Genomic DNA, 21,986 nt, shown 5'->3' on the forward strand with positions numbered 1-21,986 from the left:
CATTACCCAGTACCAACTCCAATGTGCCCCCCCCTCTTGTCGGCCTATCCACATATTGTGTCAGGAAGCCCTCCTGTACACACTGTACAAAAACTGCCCCATCCGAACTGTTCGACCTATAGAGGTTCCAATCAATATTTGGAAAGTTAAAGTCACCCATGACAACTACCCTGAGACCTCCACACCTATCCATAATCTGCTTTGCAATTTCGTCCTCCACATCTCTATTACTATTTGGGTGCCTGTAGAAAACTCCTAACAATGTGACCGCTCCTTTCCTATTTCTAACTTCGGCCCATATTACTTCAGTAGGCACATCCCCTTTGAACTGCCTTTCTGCAGCCGTTAAACTATCCTTGATTAACAATGCTACTCCTCCACCTCTTTTACCACCTTCCCTACTCTTACTGAAACATCTATACCTGGGAACTTCCAACAACCATTCCTGTCCCTGTTCTAACCATGTCTCCGTTATGGCCACAACATCGTAGTCCCAAGTACCAATTCACGCTCCAAGTTCACCTACGTTATTCTGGATGCTCCTTGCATTGAAGTAGACACACTTCAACCCACCTTTCTGTCTGCCGGTACACTCCTGCGACCTTGATACCCTCCTCAGTACCTCACTACTCTCAACACTGGCTTCTGGACTACAGCTCATTTTCCCAGCCCCCTGAAAAATTAATTTAAACCCCCCCCCCCGAAGAGCCGTAGCAAATTTCCCTCCCAGGATATTGGTGCCCCTCTAGTTCAGGTGCAAACCGTCCTGTCTGTACAGGTCCCACCTTGCCCAGAATGTGCTCCAATTATCCACATAACTGAAACCCTCCCTCCTACACCATCCCTGCAGCCACGTGTTTATCTGCACTCTCTCCCTGTTTCTCACCTCACTAGCACGTGGCACCGGCAACAAACCAGAGATGCCAACATGGTTTGTTCTGGCTCTGAGCTTCCACCCTAGCTCCCCAAATTCCTGTTTTAACTCCCCGTCCCTTCTCTTACCTATGTCGTTGGTACCGATGTGTACCACGACTTATGACTGTTCCCCCTCCCCCTTAAAGATTCTGAAAACACAGTCCGAGATGTCATGGACCCTGGCACCCGGGAGGCAACATACCATCCGTGAGTCTCTTTCGCTGCCACAGAACCGTCTATCTGTCCCTTTAACTATCGAGTCCCCAATAACTATTGCTCTCCTACTCTCACTCCATCCCTTCTGAGCCACAAGGACGGACTCAGTGCTGGAGATTCGTTCACCGTGGCTTACCCCTGGTAGGTCGTCCCCCTCAACAGTATACAAAACGGTATACTTGTTACTGAGGGGAACGACCACAGAGGATCCCTGCACTGACTGCTTCCTCCCAGCCCTTCTCACCGTCACCCATCCATCTTGATTCTTTGGAGTACCTACATCCCTGAAGCTTCTATCTATGACCACCTCTGCCTCCCGAATAATCCAAAGTTCACCCAGCTCCAGCTCCAGTTCCCTAACACGGTTTCTGAGGAGCTGGAGATGGGTGCATTTCCCACAGGTGAAATCAGCAGGGACACTGACGGCGTCCCTCACCTCAAACATTCTGCAGGAGGAACACTGCACTGCCTTCCCTGCCATCCCCTCTAGATAAAACAAGAAAAAGAAAGAAAGAGCTTACCTGTTATTCATTCTACCCCTTAGGTTAAATGAGGTGGAAGGGTGGAGGACACTACAAGTGTAGTGTCTAGGGTTTAGGAACTGCCAAACTTAAATACAGGTAAAAATAAAACACTTAACCAGCAACCACTGCGCCCCGCACAAGAACAGCAATCAGCTGTTATGGGCCTGCTAGTCCCAGCATTTATTGCTCATCCCTATTTGCCCTAGAGAAGGTGGTGGTGAGCCGCCTTCTTGAGCCGCTGCAGTCCCTGTGGTGTAGGTACACCCACTGTGCTGTTAGGGAGATAATTCCAGGCTTTTGAACGGCGATATATTTTGAAGTCAGGATGGTGAGTGACTTGGAGGGGAATGTGCAGGTGGTGGTGTTCCCATGTATCTGCTGCCCTTGTCCTAGATGGTGTAGGCCATAAGTTTGGAAAGTGGTGTCGAAGGAGCCTTGGTGAGTTGATGTAGCGTGTTTTGTTGATGATGCACACGGCTGCCACTGGGTGGTGTCGGGAGCGAGTATTTAAGGTGGTGGACGGGGTGCCAATCAGGTGGGCTGCTTTAACCGTTACATTTTTTAAAAATATAAATTTAAGAGTACCCAATTCCATTTTTTTTCCAATTAAGGGGCAATTTAGCGCGTCCAATTCACCTACCCTGCACATCTTTTTGGATTGTGGGGGTGAGACCCATGCAGTCGGGGGTGGGGGGGGGGGGGCTCTATCTAGTATCCTGAGGTGGAATGATCACTTGGAGGAGTTGCTGTGCATGAGTGAGGAACGTGTCTCATTGTGAGCTTTTAGGGAAGTGGAGAGCAATTGCAAGCAATTGCCAATGATAATATTTTCAAAATAAATTTAGAGTACCCAATTCATTTTTTCCAATTAAGGGGCAATTTAGCGTGGCCAATCCACATACCCTGCACATCTTTGGGGTTGTGGGGGCGAAACCCACGCAGACACGGGGAGAATGTGCAAACTCCACACGGACAGTGACCCGGGGGCGGGATCGAACCCGGGTCCTCAGCACCCCGAAGCAGTAGTGCTAACCACTGTGCCACTGTCCCATGTGCTGAGGATAATATTTAATGTTGCATTGAAAGTAGTAGAAATTTCAGGAGAAACTAGACGTGTGAAATTAATATTTATTCAATTATTGTCAGTTCTGAAATACCCTGAGCTATAAATAGAATGCTTAAATGGAATACTATCTTTCAAAGCATTTGTGTCATCTCCTAGCAACCGTCTATGAGGTATGAATATTTAATAGTAATACTGATACGATCTTGATCAGCTTTGTTGGAAGTCATTGAAGAACGTAAAATGATCGGGAGAGGATTTGTTCGTGCAGGCTTATTGAAGGGAAGAGCTTTGTTCCTAAGTGTGATGAACCTAGGAAGGAGATTCCATTACTGGGACTAAGGAGGCTACCGCGTCCTGGAGAGACAGATTATTTTTAATCGCGTCCTCAGTGATAACAGACTCCTCTCGCGAAGAAGCGGCTGAGAAAATAGGGGGGGGGAAGAGGAGAATGAGATAAAGATGCCGAATCGTCTTTCTCACCGTTGATGCTCAGAGGGTTAATATTACCTCGGCGCTGACTCCACTGAGAAAAGAGAGGCATGAAGACATTCTGACACAGCTAGTGACGGCAAAGCAAGTTGGAAGATGGTCCTGCACCTGATGCGATTTGAGCTCCCTTACGCAGTAGAAAACAATGGGAATTTTTTTTGCCTTCAAAATAACAGCAAGAAATTGGATAGGCAAAAGATAAATTCTGGCTAATGGATATCAGGCATGAAGGATAGAACATTTCTGTTCAATCTTCTGTTTTAGGATTTTACTGACAGAATGACAGTGGATAATGGGTTCTAGGTTATGCTGTTACCTACAGACTGTTTCAATTAATGTTCTTATCGACGGACTCTCACCATAACTCTTCACCCAAATAGTTTGGTGTCTAATTTATACTCACCTCCTCCCCCGCCCCCTAGGAGCCATAAAGCACCCCATTCATTTCCACGTTCGAGGTTCTGTACGTGAGCAGATTTCCATTGTGAACTTCTGAGGATTTTGTCGATTCTGTCGATTTTACACCTGAAATATCACAGACATCAGGGGGCTGGATGGAGGGGGGAGCCCAGTGGGGGAGTCGTCTAAACTGTCCAGTGCAATGGGCTCTCGTCGAAGAATTATGAGTCCAAATCATGAGCATGCCATTGGTAAAGGAACGCAAAGTGGTGAGTCTACACTGAGAGATTGAAGTTCACATTGAATGATGTCTAATTTACAGCATAGTGGCCATCTGCTTAAATCATCGTGTCCATGCTGCACATGGACCTTCTCCTTCCTCTTCTTTCACTTCACCCCATCACCAAAACCTACTGTTTCTTTCTCCCTCATGTGTTTACCCAACTTTCCCTTAATTACATCAATGCTCTTAGCCTCAACTACTCCCTGTGGCAGGGAGCTCCACGTTCTCGCCACTCTCTGGGTAAAGGAGTTTTTTTCTGAATCTGCTGTTGGATTTATTCGTGACTCTCATACGGTAGTTGCGATCCACAATTTTGGTTTTCTTATAAGAGGCGACATGGTTTCTACGTATGTTTGTTCCCCTGATTTCTCCATTGGGGTTTTAGATGGTAATGGTAGCAGTTGTCCTGGGTTAGTGTGTGTGTGACTGCTGCAGTCATGTTTCTAAAAATCCTGGTTTGCAAGACAGCTAGGCATTTTGGAGCAATTAAAGCATCGTAAAAGTTTGGAAAAATGGGTTTTTATTTATAGTGAAAGGATTCCTGCGGAGCAGTTAGAGACATTGAGCTGGCCTCTCCGCCTCTGGACCCCAGTCGTGGCATTCCCGATGGGGCGGAGAATCCAGCGCTGGGAAGAAAGTTGGATTGGTGCTTGCTCCAATGCTCCGGGCCCCCCCCGCTGGGATTGAGGTTCATGTCCCACGTCAGCGGGAGCATGCAAATGAGTTATAGCGGGATTCCCTCCGGCTAAGGATTGGGAATCATTTCCTGCTGGGAGCGCATATCAGGTGCAATTCAGCTCCGGTGGGAGAACATAATAATAATAATGATCTTTATTATTGTCACAAGTAGGGCAGCACGGTGGCCTAGTGGTTAGCACAACCGCCTCACGGCGCTGAGGTCCCAGGTTCGATCCCGGCTCTGGGTCACTGTCCGTGTGGAGTTTGCACAGTCTCCCCGTGTCTGCGTGGGTTTCGCCCCCACAACCCAAAAATGTGCAGAGTAGGTGGATTGGCCACGCTAAATTGCCCCTTAATAGAAAAAATAATTGGGTAATCTAAATTTATATAAAAAAAAAATTATTGTCACAAGTAGGCTTACACCAACACTGCAATTAAGTTACTATGAAAATCCCCTAGTCGCCACATTCCGCCACCTGTTCAGGTACACAGAGGGAGAATTCAGAATGTCCAATTCACCTAACAGCACGTCTTTCGGGACTTGTGGGGGGAAACTGGAGCACCCGGAGGAAACCCACGGAGAAGGGTTTAACTATGACGGCGATCATTTTAAATTGGGGAGACTGGGAGCCAGCGTGGAATAGCAATTGGCGGATGAGGGGGACTTGATGTGAGATAGGATATAGGCAGCAGAGTTCTGCTGAGGTTGCGAAATGTGCAGGAAGGGAGGCTGACCAATCCAGTTCAAAAAAGTGTCTCTTTCGTTATCTTCGAGATTCTGCACAGTTCTGCCTAGTGAATAGCAGTACACAATCTCCAAGACTGTAAGCTGTGTAATTTGTAGCAATGTGTTTTTTTTAAACTAAGGTTTAGGCAGCACGGTAGCATGGTGGTTAGCATAAATGCTTCACAGCTCCAGGGTCCCAGGTTCGATTCCCGGCTGGGTCACTGTCTGTGTGGAGTCTGCACGTCCTCCCCCTGTGTGCGTGGGTTTCCTCCGGGTGCTCCGGTTTCCTCCCACAGTCCAAAGATGTGCGGGTTAGGTGGATTGGCCAGGCTAAATTGCCCTTAGTGTCCTAAAAAATAAGGTTAATGGGGGTTGTTGGGTTATAGGTTGGATATGTGGGCTTGAGTAGGGTGATCATTGCTCGGCACAACATCGAGGGCCGAAGGGCCTGTTCTGTGCTGTACTGTTCTATAAGATTGCCGACAGGCAGACCCAGGTACCTAGACTGGCTACATCAGCTTTGATTAAAGTTAGAGCTGCCCATTGCATTTCTTCGACATGTGCTTGCACCGAGTATTTGCTTATTCTGATTTCCATATGGGGGTGATTTGAATGTTTAGGGAGGTGAAAAGAAGATCGATCCTGCAGAAATAGGAGAAAGAAGGAACATTCTGTCTTCTTGTTTCAAGGTTTACGAACCAAGGTTTCTTGCTTGTGGGAGTAGCAGAGAGCAGCGTGGAAATAGGTATGAACAATGCAGTGAGAATGGGCAGGGTGTACATGGCCAATTACATCATTGTTTTGAAACGTGGAGTTTTTCCCGGGACGTGATAGATAGCAGGCTTTCAACCAGGCCTGGTTTTTGTTTGAATGTTGAGCCATAACCTTAGGAGCGTAGGAGAATGGGAACAGCTTTCGCTGAGGGATGGGTCACTCACCAGAGATTCCAAGATAAGCAGCAGGCGAGGAGAAGATACGCTTTTACACAGCGTGATCTAGAATTTACCGGGCGGTGGCTGTAGATTCAATTCCGTTCAGAAGGGAATTGGAGAAAGATTAAGAAATAGCTTGCAGGAAAGTGCAGGGGATTGGGATCAATGTGATTGGTCCTTCAGGGGATGGTGTAGCACAGTAGGCTAAACAGCTGGCTTGTAATGCAGAACAAGGCCAGCAACGCGGGTTCAATTCCCGTACCGGCCTCCCCGAACAGGTGCCGGAATGTGGCGACTAGGGGCTTTTCACAGTAGCTTCATTTGAAGCCTACTTGTGACAATAAACCATTATTATTATTATTTTCATATGGCTATGGCTTTCCGCATCCGTTGTGGGAAAATCCACCTCGAGGGAGGGGTGGGTAGAATATCCCGGCCTATGTTTTGTACCTCACCTCCCAGTTCATCGTCATCAACATTGTTAGGAAACCAGGCCACTAGCCACGGACTCCATTCTGCCCATCGAATGTGACTCATCGTGCTCAAATCCCTCAAGTCAGGAAGCTCAAGGCTTTGAGAATGAGTAGGTTATTTGCTTGACAACATTTGGTGTTTGCATTGGGAATAATGCTGAATCTGGTGCACTGAATATTAAGATGGGAAAAATTAAGTTGTTTTTCTTGCAGTTGCCAACCCTCCAGGATTGCCCTGGAGTCTACAGCTGGGGGTAAAGTCACAGGGTCAATCTTCCAATCCCACCCACTGCGGGATTAGTGGGTGGGACGGACATTTAACGACCAATGAAAGGTCCGTTCACCTTGGGCAGGAATTTCCGGTCCATCGTGTGGGGGTTTTTAAAATTCATTTTCTTTGATCATTTTGGTTTATTAGTTATGAAAATATTAGAGTTGGGAATAAAGAGCTGTTTGACTGAATGGGGCATTTGGAGTTTGCCGTATAAAGGGTTTATGTTGAATAAGTACATAGACAATCTGCATTATCACTGTAAGATCATATGACATATGCTGAGCGATAGTTCTATGTGGAGCCTCATGCTAAACTTTATACTGTACATAGGGGATTGAGTTTAAAAGTAGAGAGGTAACGTTGCAGTTGTACAAGGTGCTGGTGAGGCCACACCTGGAGTACTGTGTGCAGTTTTGGTCTCCACACTTGAGAAAGGATGTGCTAGCACTAGAGGGGGTGCAGAGGAGGTTCACTAGGCTGATTCCGGAGTTGAGGGGGTTATCGTATGAGGAGAGGCTGAGTAGATTGGGATTATATTCACTGGAATTCAGAAGGTTGAGGGGGGATCTAATAGAAACATATAAAATTTTGAAGGGAATGGATAAGATAGAAGTAGAAAGGATGTTTCCACTGGTAGGTGGAAGTAGGACAAGAGGGCATAGCCTCAAGATTAGGGGGGGCAGATTTAGGACTGAATCAAGGAGGGACTTCTTCATTCAGAGGGTGGTTAAAGTATGGAATTCCCTACCGAAAGGAGTAGTAGACGCTACTTCATTGAATATATTTAAAGATAGGGTAGATTTTTTTTTTTGAAAAATAAAGGAATTACGGGATATGGCGAGAATGCGGGTAAGTGGTTCTGAGACCACGAATAGATCAGCCATGATCTTATAGAATGGCGGAGCAGGCTCGAAGGGCCGGACGGTCTACTTCTGCTCCTAGTTCTTACGTTCTTATGAATGTTCAATAAAAGGTAAAGTTTACCAACAGCCTTGCCTCCAGCAGTGTCTATAAGCCCTGGCCATGGAGAACCTCATTGAAGATCCACACGATGATAACAGATGGAGACCGTGGAACAAAAAACACGAAAAGGACCAATTAAAGAGCCCAACGGCTGGAAAAATCAGCAAGATAAATAACTGCAGGAAGAGGGCAGCACAGGAAAACACCAACAGAACTCAAAGAACGGCTGGAGTGAAGTAAATCCATGGGGAAAATTCCACCTTCACCAGAGTGCTTCAACGGAAGGCATGGAGCAGCGTGAGAAGGGGCAGAATGAACATCGCAGGTTTATCGGGACTAGTAGAGAGGACCAGAAAGGGAGCCTTGCTGTGCACACATTGGCTGTCTAGTGCCTACTTTGCAACAGTAATTTCACTCAGCAGGTCTGACAGCTTCTGTGGAGGGAGAAACAGTTAACGTTTCAGATGACTTTTTTTTATCAGAACTGTCCCAGTAAATCAGCTTAAAGCTTTGCAAAGAGACTGTAGAGCCCAAGATTGTTCTTCAAGCAGAGAAGGATAAGGGGAGATTTAATAGAGGTGTTCAAAGTTCTGAATGGTTTTGATAGTGCAGATGAGGTGAAAGTGTTCCCAGCTGCAGAAGGGTCAGTAACCGGGGAACAGAGATTTGCGGTGATTTGGAAAGAGGGGAGATGAGGGGCGGAATTTAATGGAAACATTTCTAAGTTCAGGGAGTTTCCCGTCGGCTCTGCCGACGATTTCCCCACCGCTATCAAGCGACACTTAGGGCGCGATTAGTACTCATACATAAAATTTACAGTTCAGGAGACATTCCTCGCCGGCATCCCCCCTTTGTATGTCTTCTCTCCCCCCACCTGCCACCCACATATATACGCACCGCTCCCCCTAATGGGCTCCCACCAGGGCCTCACCACGGCACTGCCCCTGGCACAGGGTGGCACTTCCAGGTTGGCAGTGGACATGACCCTCTACCCCTCAAAGAACAAAGAATAATAATAATTATTATAATCGCTTAACAAAGAAAAGTACAGCATAGGAACAGGCCCTTCGGCCCTCCAAGCCTGCGCCGCCCATACTACCCGTCTAAACTAAAATCTTCTGCACTTCCGGGCTCCGTCTCCCTCTATTCCCATCCTATTCATGTATTTTCCTATTGAAAAACGTGAACCTGGCAGAAGGGCTTTGGCCGGGTGCCAAGGAGAGGAGTAGCAGTTTTTGCTCACAGGCAAAGAGCCCGGGGGCACATGGCTTGCCGTGCCAGTGCTTGGCGGGGCCGCCATGTGGCTTGTGTTTGGCACCGAAATTCTGGCAGGGCCTCATACAGCCGGGAACCGGGTCCAAACAGAACAGGGCGTCATCGTTAAAGGGCACTCCAACCAGCGCTGCAGAGGTCTAGGGAGCTCCCCCCACCCCCCGACATTCATCGCTGACATCCCCCCCCTTTGTATGTCTACTCCCCCCCCCCCCCCACCCCGCCCATCACATATATAGGTACTCCCCCATCCGGCTGCCACCAGGACCCCACCCCGGCACTGCACAGGGTGGCATTGCAAGGTTGGCAGTGGGCATGGATCATAGAATTGGATCATAGAATTTACAGTGGAGAAGGAGGCCATTTGGCCCATCGAGTGCACCGGCCCTTGGAAAGAGCACCCCACCTAACCTTTTTGAACACTAAGGGCAATTTAACATGGGCAATCCACCTAACCTGCACGTCTTTCGGGACTGTGGGAGGAAACCGGAGCACCCGAAGGAAACCCACGCACACGCGGGGAGAACGTCCAGACTCCGCACAGACAGTGACCCAAGCCGGGAATCGAACCTGGGACCCAAGAGCTGTGAAGCAACTGTGCTAACCACTGTGCTACTGTGCTGCCCACATGAAGACATGATCTTCTCCCCCTCCACGGGGGCTATACCTACCGGAGGGACCCCCTGGACCGCCTTACGGCTGGCCAAGCTGTTGTAAAGGACATGGCACACTGCCGGCGGCGAATATTCCGTGTGTGGGGATTTCCCGGAGAGAGTACTCGCCAATGACATGCTAATGTATTAACATGATGTTCCCGGTCTCCCGCAGCGAGATTCCACCTACTCCACCGGGAAGGGGGGGGGGGCAGTGAAAATTCCAAAACCCAATCCCGTCGGGGAGAATCGCGTCTTTTGATTCTCCTCGCCTCTTGAGACCGCGCCGAGTTTCTTACGGGCGGCGATAGCGGGCTCAAAAATCACTCCCATAGATTTGGAGGGGAATAATACATTTGAAGGGCTGTGGGGATAGAATGAGTGGATGGTTGAATGGTCTTATTCTGCACTGTGTCACTTATATTGGGGCAGCACGGTAGCATGGTGGTTAGCATAAATGCTTCACAGCTCCAGGGTCCCAGGTTCGGTTCCCGGCTGGGTCACTGTCTGTGCGGAGTCTGCACGTCCTCCCCGTGTCCGCGTGGGTTTCCTCCGGGTGTTCCGGTTTCCTCCCACAGTCCAAAGATGTGCGGGTTAGGTGGATTGGCCATGATAAATTGCCCGTAGTGTCCTAAAAAGTAAGGTTAGGGGGGGGAGGGTTGTTGGGTTACGGGTATAGGGTGGATACGTGGGTTTGAGTAGGGTGATCATTGCTCGGCACAACATTGAGGGCCGAAGGGCCTGTTCTGTGCTGTACTGTTCTATGTTCTTATATGATTGCATCGAAAAAAGGGATGCGAAAAGCACTAGATAAATGCAAGTTTATTTGTTCCTTCGGTTGACCCGGCTTCAAGGATTTCCACCAGTTGCATTGCCCCCCCCCCCCCCCCCCCCCCCCACCCTTTGCCTGACAGTCAGATTGGAAAGGGGAATCGCTGTAAAGGTTTTCAGAGACAGCTTCAAGAAGCACATCTGTCACCTTGAGGTGAGTTGTTGTGCTGTTGTAAGGGTATTTTTCTGCTAGATGTTTTGTTGGTAGACACCTGCCCCACGGAATGAAGTAGGCGTTTGAAGTTACCTGGCAACACCGTTGTTTATCAGCTAGTGCCTGATTATGGGCTGGATTGAGAGAGCCCTGGCTTCTCTGTAATGTTGTCGATATTAGTGCTGCTGCCTGGAGGATTTTTTTTTATTCCAGCACAGTCTGATATCCCTGCCCTGCACCATTCCATTGTTGGAGAGTGGCACAAATTAGCAAGTATTTATTTTTTTTACCCAAAGGAACAAACAGCTAACTGCCAAGACAGAAGTTGAGACAAGGGGGCATGGTTTAAAGGAATGACTGCGTCGAGCTTATTTCCAGGGCTGAATGTGCACTTGCACCCAGCACTGTAATATCAGGACACCCCTGTCACAACCTAAATAAAGGTTCAGTCCTCAGGCTCCCAGTCTGGGATAGTGATGGATTTTTATGCTTGCGAGTTTCTGTGGTGCCCAGGAATGAGCAGCCAGTCTGTGAGCGGAGGTCACTGCGCTGGAGGAGACGCTTAGAGGCTGGCCTTTGCCCCAAGCCTCAGGAGGGACTAACGAGCGAAGAGGATGCCGGAAAAGGGCAGAGTGCCTATCAGCTCAGCCTAACCCCAGGGAGACCCCCCCCGGAAAATAACTGTGCAGATCCAAGCAGATCACAGGGAAGCCAGTTTGCTGTCAACATCCTTGCACTATGGCTGAGGAGGTAAGATCCAATGAAGTCTGTAAAATATTGCCGCATGCTTGAGAGGACCACTGCTGTGATTGATTTGTTCTCTGACTTTATTTTGGAGATTTATTACGACCTGATTGAGGATGAATTTGGATTTGTTACCAAACTTACAAGTTTGGTTTCAGAGCAGGAGGGTATCTGTTTGGAGATTCCAATCAATTGGGTTGATCCCTGGACTTTTCCACATATCTGGAATGGGACACAACGTTGTTTTATAGATTTGATTTGGGTGGGTTCAAACCATCTGTTTTCGAGAGCAGCAGTGTCCAATTAAAACTTAGTGGGCAGCAGGGTAGCATGGTGGTTAGCATAAATGCTACACAGCTCCACGGTCCCAGGTTCGATTCCCGGCTGGGTCACTGTCTGTGTGGAGTCTGCACGTCCTCCCCGTGTGTGCGTGGGTTTCCTCCGGGTGCTCCGGTTTCCTCCCACAGTCCAAAGATGTGCGGGTTAGGTGGATTGGCCACGCTAAATTGCCCGTAGTGTCCTAAAAAGTAAGGTTAAGGGGGGGATTGTTGGGTTACGGGTATAGGGTGGATACGTGGGTTTGAGTAGGGTGATCATTGCTCGGCACAACGTCGAGGGCCGAAGGGCCTGTTCTGTGCTGTACTGTTCTATTCTAAAACTGTTTCTGTACAAAATGAAATGATCCAGTCGAGGTTTGAAGAGTGACTCAGTCAAGATGATAATGTTGGGGGGCAAAATGAAATGGGGGGGAGGGTTGTGTGATTCAACCCCAATGGTTCATGCTCTGTTTATACCTCCGCCCACCCTACTTTCACCTCGCCCTACCAATATAACCTTTTGTTTCTTCTCCTTCTAAATACTCTAAATACGTCCATGCTGTTTGCCTCAACTGCTCCATGTGGTCTTAACTCCACATTCTTGTTGCTCTCTGGTTGAAACAGTTTCTGGGGAATCACGTAAGGAAAAGCGAGAGGGAGAAAGGGATTTTTGTAAAATAACCGAGACAGTTAAGATATACGGTCATTCTTACAATCCACTTGCCCAGCTCCCTTCGAGGCTGAGGGGATGGGGCATTACTGAAGTATTTAGAGTGGGAAGGTCTGTGTGCATTGAGCAGGCTAACGCCAGTGGGAGCAGTATCTCAGTGAGCAAACCTGAGCTCATCCAAGACTCGTGCCTGTTTGCGAACTCACACCGAGAGCCATCAACCTTCTCTCGCTGACACACATTGGTGCCCCAGTCCAGCAACACCTCGATTCCAACAATGTTCACCATTGCTTTCAAATCTCTTGGCTTCCTTGCCCCTCCCTATCTCTGCAATCTCCTCCAGCTCTACAACCCTATGAGATCTCTGCTCTCCTCCATTTCTGACATCTTGTGTTCCTCTGATTTTAATCGCTCCACCAAGGGGTGGCCATGCCTCCATCTGGGCCCCAAGCCATGGAGCGCCCTCCCCAAACCTCTCCACCCTCCTTTAAGACCTACCTGTTTGACCATGTATTTGGTTACCCGTCCTCGATCCTCCTTGCACGGTTTGGTGTCAATCTCTGTTTCAAGACATTCCCATGGAGCACCCTGCGACATTTCCCCAAAGTAAAAGGTGCTATATCAATGCACGTTGTTTTTGTACACTTGGCTTCCTGGGCCCTTAATCATTATTCGGTGAGTGGGAATGTGTGGTGCCGAGGGTGCTGATGTTGGGTTGGAATAGGTCCAGGTCTGTGGCGAACATCAGGCCCCAGTCACAACCACCTGAGTAAGACATTGGAGGTCCCACCGTGACTGTACTTCAGGAACAGCAACACTTGCAGCAGAAAATGGATGGAAATGAGAGGGGGGTCACAGAGACAGAGAGAGCGAGGACCTGTCCCCAGACCCCCAACTCATAGAAAATTCAAAGATTCATAGTGAGAGATTTCTTATTTGCCTCTTTGTGGTCTAAGCTCCGCAGTTTCTCACTCCCTGGGGTGTTCAAGTGCAAAGCCTGTGCGTGTTCCCCCTCCTTCCAGTGTCTCTGCCCCTATCTTTGTCTGTCCCTCTTGTTTCAGAACAGAGGTTTATGTAAGACAAGCAAATCAACAGACTTCACTGTTGCAAATGTCCAGCAAAATAAATTCAATCTGCAGAATGTGGCTGGGAACTCCCTCCACTTAAACTCGTGGATCAAACATCATGGGGAGAGAAAATGAGCTTCATTGTAGAAAACCCAATCACTTGTCCCCACACTGGAAGGAGTGGGGTGCTCAACCCAGGGGCCAGTGCAGACTCGATGGGCCGAATGGCCTCCTTCTGCACTGTAAATTCTAAATTCTAGATTCTAAATTAAAATTGTGTTTTATTGGCTGTAAATAGACACTTACAGGACAGGAAGAGGCCATTTGGCCCATTGAGCCTATGTCAGCTCTTTGAAAGGGTTATCCAATTCGTCACTAATCCCCTGTCCTTTCCTTGTCAAACTGAAAATATTTCTCCTTCACATGTGTCCACCTTCTGGCTCCTAACTGAAAAAACTCAGGCGAGCAAAAGTCCTTTCCTACACACAGTAACGCTGACGGAGCTGTACGTAGAATTGCATGTTTACATTGAACGTAAAGCGCAGAAACAAGCCATTCGGCCCATCTACTCCCAGCCTATATGCACCGCTTGAGACGCTTCCCACCCCCTTCATCCCACCCTGTCAACATCTCCACCTCTTCCTTTCTCCCTCATTCAGCTCTCCCCTCAATGTATCTGCACCCTTCATCTCAACTATTGCCTGCGATTCCAGGTTCCATAGTCTAACTACTCTCTGTGTTCCATAGTCTAACCACTCTCTGGGTGCCATGGTCTAACCACTCTCTGGGTGCCATGGTCTAACCACTCTCTGTGTTCCATAGTCTAACCACTCTCTGTGTTCCATAGTCTAACCACTCTCTGGGTGCCATGGTCTAACCACTCTCTGTGTTCCATAGTCTAACCACTCTCTGGTTCCATAGTCTAACTACTCTCTGGGTTCCATGGTCTAACCACTCTCTGGGTTCCATAGTCTAACTACTCTCTGCGTTCCATTGTCTAACTACTCTCTGGGTTCCATGGTCTAACCACTCTCTGGGTTCCATAGTCTAACCATTCTCTGGGTTCCATAGTCCAACTACTCTCTGGGTTCCATAGTCTAACCACTCTCTGGGTTCCATAGTCTAACTACTCTCTGGGTTCCATAGTTTAACCACTCTCTGGGTTCCATAGTCTAACTACTCTCTGCGTTCCATAGTCTAACCACTCTCTGGGTTCCATAGTCTAACCACTCTGTGGGTTCCATAGTCTAACCACTCTCTGGGTTCCATAGTCTAACCACTCTCTGGGTTCCATAGTCTAACCACTCTCTGGGTTCCATAGTCTAACTACTCTCTGCGTTCCATAGTCTAACCACTCTCTGGGTTCCATAGTCTAACCACTCTGTGGGTTCCATAGTCTCACCACTCTGTGGGTTCCATAGTCTAACTACTCTCTGTGTTCCATAGTCTAACCACTCTCTGGTTCCATAGTCTAACCACTCTGTGTGTTCCATAGTCTAACTACTCTCTGTGTTCCATAGTCTAACCACTCTCTGTGTTCCATAGTCTAACCACTCTCTGTGTTCCATAGTCTAACCACTCTCTGTGTTCCATAGTCTAACTACTCTCTGGGTTCCATAGTCTAACCACTCTCTGGGTTCCATAGTCTAACTACTCTCTGGGTTCCATAGTCTAACCACTCTCTGGGTTCCATAGTCTAACCACTCTCTGGGTGCCATAGTCTAACCACTCTCTGTGTTCCATAGTCTAACCACTCTCTGGGTTCCATAGTCTAACCACTCTCTGGGTTCCATAGTCTAACCACTCTCTGGGTTCCATAGTCTAACCACTCTGTGTGTTCCATAGTCTAACCACTCTCTGTGTTCCATAGTCTAACTACTCTCTGGGTTCTATAGTCTAACCACTCTCTGGGTTCCATAGTCTAACCATTCTCTGGGTTCCATAGTCCAACTACTCTCTGGGTTCCATAGTCTAACCACTCTCTGGGTTCCATAGTCTAACCACTCTGTGGGTGCCATAGTCTAACCACTCTCTGGTTCCATAGTCTAACCACTCTCTGGGTTCCATAGTCTAACTACTCTCTGCGTTTCATTGTCTAACTACTCTCTGGGTTCCATAGTCTAACCACTCTCTGGGTGCCATGGTCTAACCACTCTCTGTGTTCCATAGTCTAACCACTCTCTGGTTCCATAGTCTAACTACTCTCTGGGTTCCATGGTCTAACCACTCTCTGGGTTCCATAGTCTAACTACTCTCTGCGTTCCATTGTCTAACTACTCTCTGGGTTCCATGGTCTAACCACTCTCTGGGTGCCATGGTCTAACCACTCTCTGGGTTCCATAGTCTAACCATTCTCTGGGTTCCATAGTCCAACTACTCTCTGGGTTCCATAGTCTAACCACTCTCTGGGTTCCATAGTCTAACTACTCTCTGCGTTTCATTGTCTAACTACTCTCTGGGTTCCATAGTCTAACCACTCTCTGGGTGCCATGGTCTAACCACTCTCTGTGTTCCATAGTCTAACCACTCTCTGGGTTCCATAGTCTAACTACTCTCTGCGTTCCATAGTCTAACCACTCTCTGGGTTCCATAGTCTAACCACTCTGTGGGTTCCATAGTCTAACCACTCTCTGGGTTCCATAGTCTAACCACTCTCTGGGTTCCATAGTCTAACCACTCTCTGGGTTCCATAGTCTAACTACTCTCTGCGTTCCATAGTCTAACCACTCTCTGGGTTCCATAGTCTAACCACTCTGTGGGTTCCATAGTCTCACCACTCTCTGTGTTCCATAGTCTAACCACGCTGTGTGTTCCATAGTCTAACCACTCTCTGGGTTCCATAGTCTAACCACTCTCTGGGTTCCATGGTCTAACCACTCTCTGGGTGCCATGGTCTAACCACTCTCTTGGTTCCATAGTCTAACTACTCTGTGGGTTCCATAGTCTAACCACTCTCTGGGTTCCATAGTCTAACCACTCTCTGGGTTCCATAGTCTAACCACTCTGTGGGTTCCATAGTCTAACTACTCTCTGTGTTCCATAGTCTAACCACTCTCTGGTTCCATAGTCTAACCACTCTGTGTGTTCCATAGTCTAACTACTCTCTGTGTTCCATAGTCTAACCACTCTCTGTGTTCCATAGTCTAACCACTCTCTGTGTTCCATAGTCTAACCACTCTCTGTGTTCCATAGTCTAACTACTCTCTGGGTTCCATAGTCTAACCACTCTCTGGGTTCCATAGTCTAACCACTCTCTGGGTTCCATAGTCTAACCACTCTCTGTGTTCCATAGTCTAACCACTCTCTGGGTTCCACAGTCTAACCACTCTCTGGGTTCCATAGTCTAACCACTCTCTGGGTTCCATAGTCTAACCACTCTCTGTGTTCCATAGTCTAACCACTCTCTGGGTTCCATAGTCTAACCACTCTCTGTGTTCCATAGTCTAACCACTCTCTGGGTCCCATAGTCTAACCACTCTCTGGGTTCCATAGTCTAACCACTCTCTGGGTTCCATAGTCTAACCACTCTCTGGGTTCCATAGTCTAACCACTCTCTGTGTTCCATAGTCTAACCACTCTCTGGGTTCCATAGTCTAACCACTCTCTGGGTTCCATAGTCTAACTACTCTCTGGGTTCCATAGTCTAACCACTCTCTGGGTTCCATAGTCTAACCACTCTCTGGGTTCCATAGTCTAACCACTCTCTGTGTTCCATAGTCTAACCACTCTCTGTGTTCCATAGTCTAACCACGCTGTGTGTTCCATAGTCTAACCATTCTCTGGGTTCCATAGTCTAACCACTCTCTGGGTTCCATAGTCTAACTACTCTCTGTGTTCCATAGTCTAACCACTCTCTGGGTGCCATGGTCTAACCACTCTCTTGGTTCCATAGTCTAACTACTCTGTGGGTTCCATAGTCTAACCACTCTCTGGGTTCCATAGTCTAACCACTCTGTGTGTTCCATAGTCTAACCACTCTCTGGGTTCCATAGTCTAACTACTCTCTGGGTTCCATAGTCTAACCACTCTCTGGGTTCCATAGTCTAACCACTCTCTGGGTGCCATAGTCTAACCACTCTCTGTGTTCCATAGTCTAACCACTCTCTGGGTTCCATAGTCTAACCACTCTCTGGGTTCCATAGTCTAACCACTCTCTGGGTTCCATAGTCTAACCACTCTGTGTGTTCCATAGTCTAACCACTCTCTGTGTTCCATAGTCTAACTACTCTGTGGGTTCCATAGTCTAACCACTCTCTGGGTTCCATAGTCTAACCACTCTCTGGGTTCCATAGTCTAACCACTCTCTGGGTTCCATAGTCTAACCACTCTCCTGGTTCCATAGTCTAACCACTCTCTGGGTTCCATAGTCTAACCACTCTCTGGGTTCCATAGTCTAACCACTCTCTGGGTTCCATAGTCTAACCACTCTCTGGGTTCCACAGTCTAACCACTCTCTGGGTTCCATAGTCTAACTACTCTCTGGGTTCCATAGTCTAACCACGCTGTGTGTTCCATAGTCTAACCACTCTGGGTTCCATAGTCTAACCACTCTCTGGGTTCCATAGTCTAACCACTCTGCGGGTTCCATAGTCTAACCATTCTCTGGGTTCCATAGTCTAACCACGCTGTGTGTTCCATAGTCTAACCACTCTCTGGGTTCCATAGTCTAACTACTCTCTGGGTTCCATAGTCTAACCACTCTCTGGGTTCCATAGTCTAACCACTCTGTGTGTTCCATAGTCTAACCACTCTCTGGGTTCCATAGTCTAACCACTCTCTGGGTTCCATAGTCTAACCACTCTGTGTGTTCCATAGTCTAACCACTCTCTGGGTTCCATAGTCTAACTACTCTCTGGGTTCCATAGTCTAACCATTCTCTGGGTTCCATAGTCTAACCATTCTCTGGGTTCCATAGTCTAACTACTCTCTGGGTTCCATAGTCTAACCACTCTGGGTTCCATAGTCTAACCACTCTCTGGGTTCCATAGTCTAACCATTCTCTGGGTTCCATAGTCTAACTACTCTCTGGGTTCCATAGTCTAACCACTCTCTGGGTGCCATGGTCTAACCACTCTCTGGCTTCCATAGTCTAACCACTCTGTGGGTGCCATAGTCTAACCACTCTCTGGTTCCATAGTCTAACCACTCTCTGGGTTCCATAGTCTAACCTCTCTGTGTGTTCCATAGTCTAACTACTCTCTGGGTTCCATAGTCTAACCACTTTCTGGGTGAATAGCTTTCTCCCGAATTCCCTCTGGACTCATTAGTGACAATTTATGCCCTCCTAGTTTTGGTCTCCCCCAGAAGTGGAAAATTATCTTGACACTTACCCTAACAAACCCTCAATCAGCTGGACCCTTCAGCCTATTTTTACTGGAAACCAGAGCCCTTGCCTGTTCACTATTTCCTGATAACTAACCTCTGAATTCTGAAATTGTCTTTGTGAATCTTCTGTGGTGCCTGTGCATTGTTTTGTGATATGGAGACCAGAACTGTGCACATGGTAACTGGCTGCCAGCCCTTGAAGAATGACCCTGGCCTTCTAACAGTCAATCTTAGAGCAAAATATCCAGCTGGTGGGAGCAGTCATTGGGAACAGAATTTAGTCGGGGCCGGAGGCAGATTGCTTGTGTTCCCTTTAAGAGATAGTTGTGGCATTACACACACACACACACACACCCTCTCCCACATGCAAGAAGGTATAGGTTGGTGAGAAATTAAACTGAGAGACAGGAACTGAAACGTTAATGCAAGACCTTCATTGAACTCAGGTCTGCTGCAGTACCTGGAACGGTCCTCCAGGCAGGGTCGAGGTGCCCGAGAATATGGTACAGCCACAAACCCCCATAACGTTTAAGAAATACTTGGATATGCACCTGAAGGCTGTAACCTACAGGGCTACAGAGCCGGAGTCAGATGCTTATTGTTGGCCAGCAGGCACACGATGGACCAAATGGCCTCCCTTTGTAATGTTAATTTCTCTGGTACTATGGTACAGAAGGCAGTAGGATGCAAGCGGTTTGTATAGAAGACCTGGATAAGGTGAAGTGGTCGCTTGTATTGATGCTTGCCCTTTGTGATCAGAAAGAGGCAGGAAGTAAGGGCAGCACGGTGGCACAGTGGGTTAGGCCTGTTTCCTCACGACGCTGAAGTCCCAGGTTCGATCCCGGCTCTGGGTCACTGTCCGTGTGGAGTTTGCACATTCTCCCCGTGTTTGCGTGGGTTTCGTCCCCACAGCCCAAAGATGTGCAGGGTAGGTGGATTGGCCACGCTAAATTGCCCCTCAATTGGAAAAAATGAATTGGGCACTCTAAATTTTAAAAAAAGAAAGAGGCAGTAAGTGAAACCAGCACTGAAAATATAACCCTGGGATCGGGAATTTGGGAAAATGTCACAAGGCAAGCATGACACCAAAGAGAGGGAACATAAGAGAAGGCCAGTCAGCCCTCCGAGCCTAGTCCACCATTTAATATATCATGGCTGGTCTGAATTCACGGCTTCACAGATTCACTGCTATAACTTGACCACCTTTCTGACTGTATGACTTACTCCAGAGTCCAACATTCCAGCATTATGGTGACGCTTTTGGAAAAGCTTTGTCCGGGAAATTGGCTCCCTGTGACACTTGGCATTCTTAATGGTTTCTTCCCCAGTAAGAGCATGTGTTTAGATACCGCCTTTGATGTTCCAATCATCCCAACGGTTTAGCTCAGCCGGCTGGACGGCTGGTTTGTGGTGCGGAGCGAGGCCAGCAGCATGGGTTCAATTCCCGCACCGGTTGAGGTTATTCATGAAGGCCCCGCCTTCTCAACAATGCCCCTCGCCTGAGGTGACCCTCAGGTTGAATCGCCACCCGCCAGCTCTGAAAAGGGGAGAACAGCCTCTGGGACGGGGGTGAGATTTACGTTTAATGCAAACAGGAAGCCACTGTGGGTGAGCCAGGGATTGGGTGGGCGATGGGCACCTGGGGTGTGGGAAACTGTAGCTGTCAGCAAGCTGAAACTCGATGAGGGCCCTTTAGGAAGATTAAGGTGACAGAAGCAACAATGAAGGTTCAGGTGAGGCCTGGACACAGGTGGATGATTTTTTTAAAAATGTATTTTATTACAAACATGTATCAAAACAGATTACAGCAAATAAACACCCCGGGAAACATGCTTCCCAACAGTCAACTATACAGTCCGTACAGAGTTTTCACCCTCCCCCCCCCACCCCGCGGAGTCGAACAGCTCCTCAAACACGGTCACAAACATCCCCCTCCTTTCCTCACTTGCTGAGCCCCTTAACTCATATTTTATCTTCTCTAACCGCAGGAAGTTGTACAGGTCACCGCAACCCCCGGGGGCGACGCCGACCGCCACTCCAACAAAATTCACCGCCGTGCAATCAGGGAGGGAAAGGCCACGACATGGGCCTTCCTCCTCTCCATGTGCTCTGGCTTCTCTGAGACCCCAAATATCGTCACCAAAGGACCCGGGTCCACCTCCTCCTCCGCTATCCTGGCTAAGACTCCCGCCCAGAATCTTCCCAATTTTTCCCAACCCCAAAACATGTGCGCGAGATTCGTTGGCCCCCGCCTCCCACACCTCTCACACTCATCTGCTACCCCCTGAAAGAACCCACTCATTCTTGCCCGAGTCATATACACCCTGTGCACCACCTTAAACTGTATCAGGCTCATCCTTGCACAGGAGGAGGTCCCGTTTACCCTTCGCAGTGCCTCATTCCATGCTCCCCAGTTGATCTCCATTCCCAACTCCACTTCCCATTTCTCATCGATCTTCACCATCCGCTCGCCTCCCTGCCCCCCCCCCCCCCCCCCCCCCCCCCCAGGCACTTTAGCTGTTTCTGTTTGTGGCTTTCTCTGAAAAGTGATCATTAATTATTTCGCATCTTTGACTGTAATCTGTTTGGTGGAAGTGCTTCCACGGTGCTGTTAGCGAGGGATTTAACCCTGGGACAGCAATATACACCCAGCTAGTATGGTATGTGGCTGAGATTGGACCTTGCAGATGGTGGCGTTCCCTTTCCCCTGTAAGCCTTACTCTCCTGGCTGGTAGAGGTCAGGGGTTTGGGCGGGGTTGTCGGAAGAACCTTGGTGAGTTTGAATCATAGATTAATTACAGTGTCGAAGAAGGTCGGCTGACCTGCTGATTTGCTCTTGCTCTCTGTGAGAATCCTCTTTCTGTATTTCTTCCTGTGCATTTACTGACCATCCCTAATTGCCCTGAAGAACATACAGTGCAGAAGGAGGCCATTCGTCCCATCATGTCTACACCAACCCACTTAAGCCCTCACTTTCTCCCTATCCCCGTAACCCAATAACCCCATCTAACCTT

General features: G+C 48.3%; 1 protein-coding gene across 2 annotated transcripts in view; it reads left to right on the plus strand.

The window, feature by feature from the left end:
- Positions 1–3,031: 3,031 nt before the first annotated feature.
- pip5kl1 (phosphatidylinositol-4-phosphate 5-kinase-like 1) overlaps positions 3,032–21,986 on the plus strand; it is a 73,019-nt gene continuing 54,064 nt past the window's right edge. Inside the window, exon 1 of one of the 2 annotated variants that reach the window (XM_038782491.1) lies at positions 3,032–3,878. In XM_038782491.1, coding sequence (XP_038638419.1) covers positions 3,846–3,878 — 33 coding nt within the window. In that variant the 5' untranslated portion in view covers positions 3,032–3,845. Of the gene's footprint in view, positions 3,879–11,100; positions 11,600–21,986 lie in introns of those variants that run through there. The other variant, XM_038782492.1, reaches the window with a different exon arrangement.

Source organism: Scyliorhinus canicula, chromosome 21, assembly GCF_902713615.1.
Source record: "Scyliorhinus canicula chromosome 21, sScyCan1.1, whole genome shotgun sequence".
NCBI classification, from domain to species: Eukaryota; Metazoa; Chordata; class Chondrichthyes; order Carcharhiniformes; family Scyliorhinidae; genus Scyliorhinus; species Scyliorhinus canicula.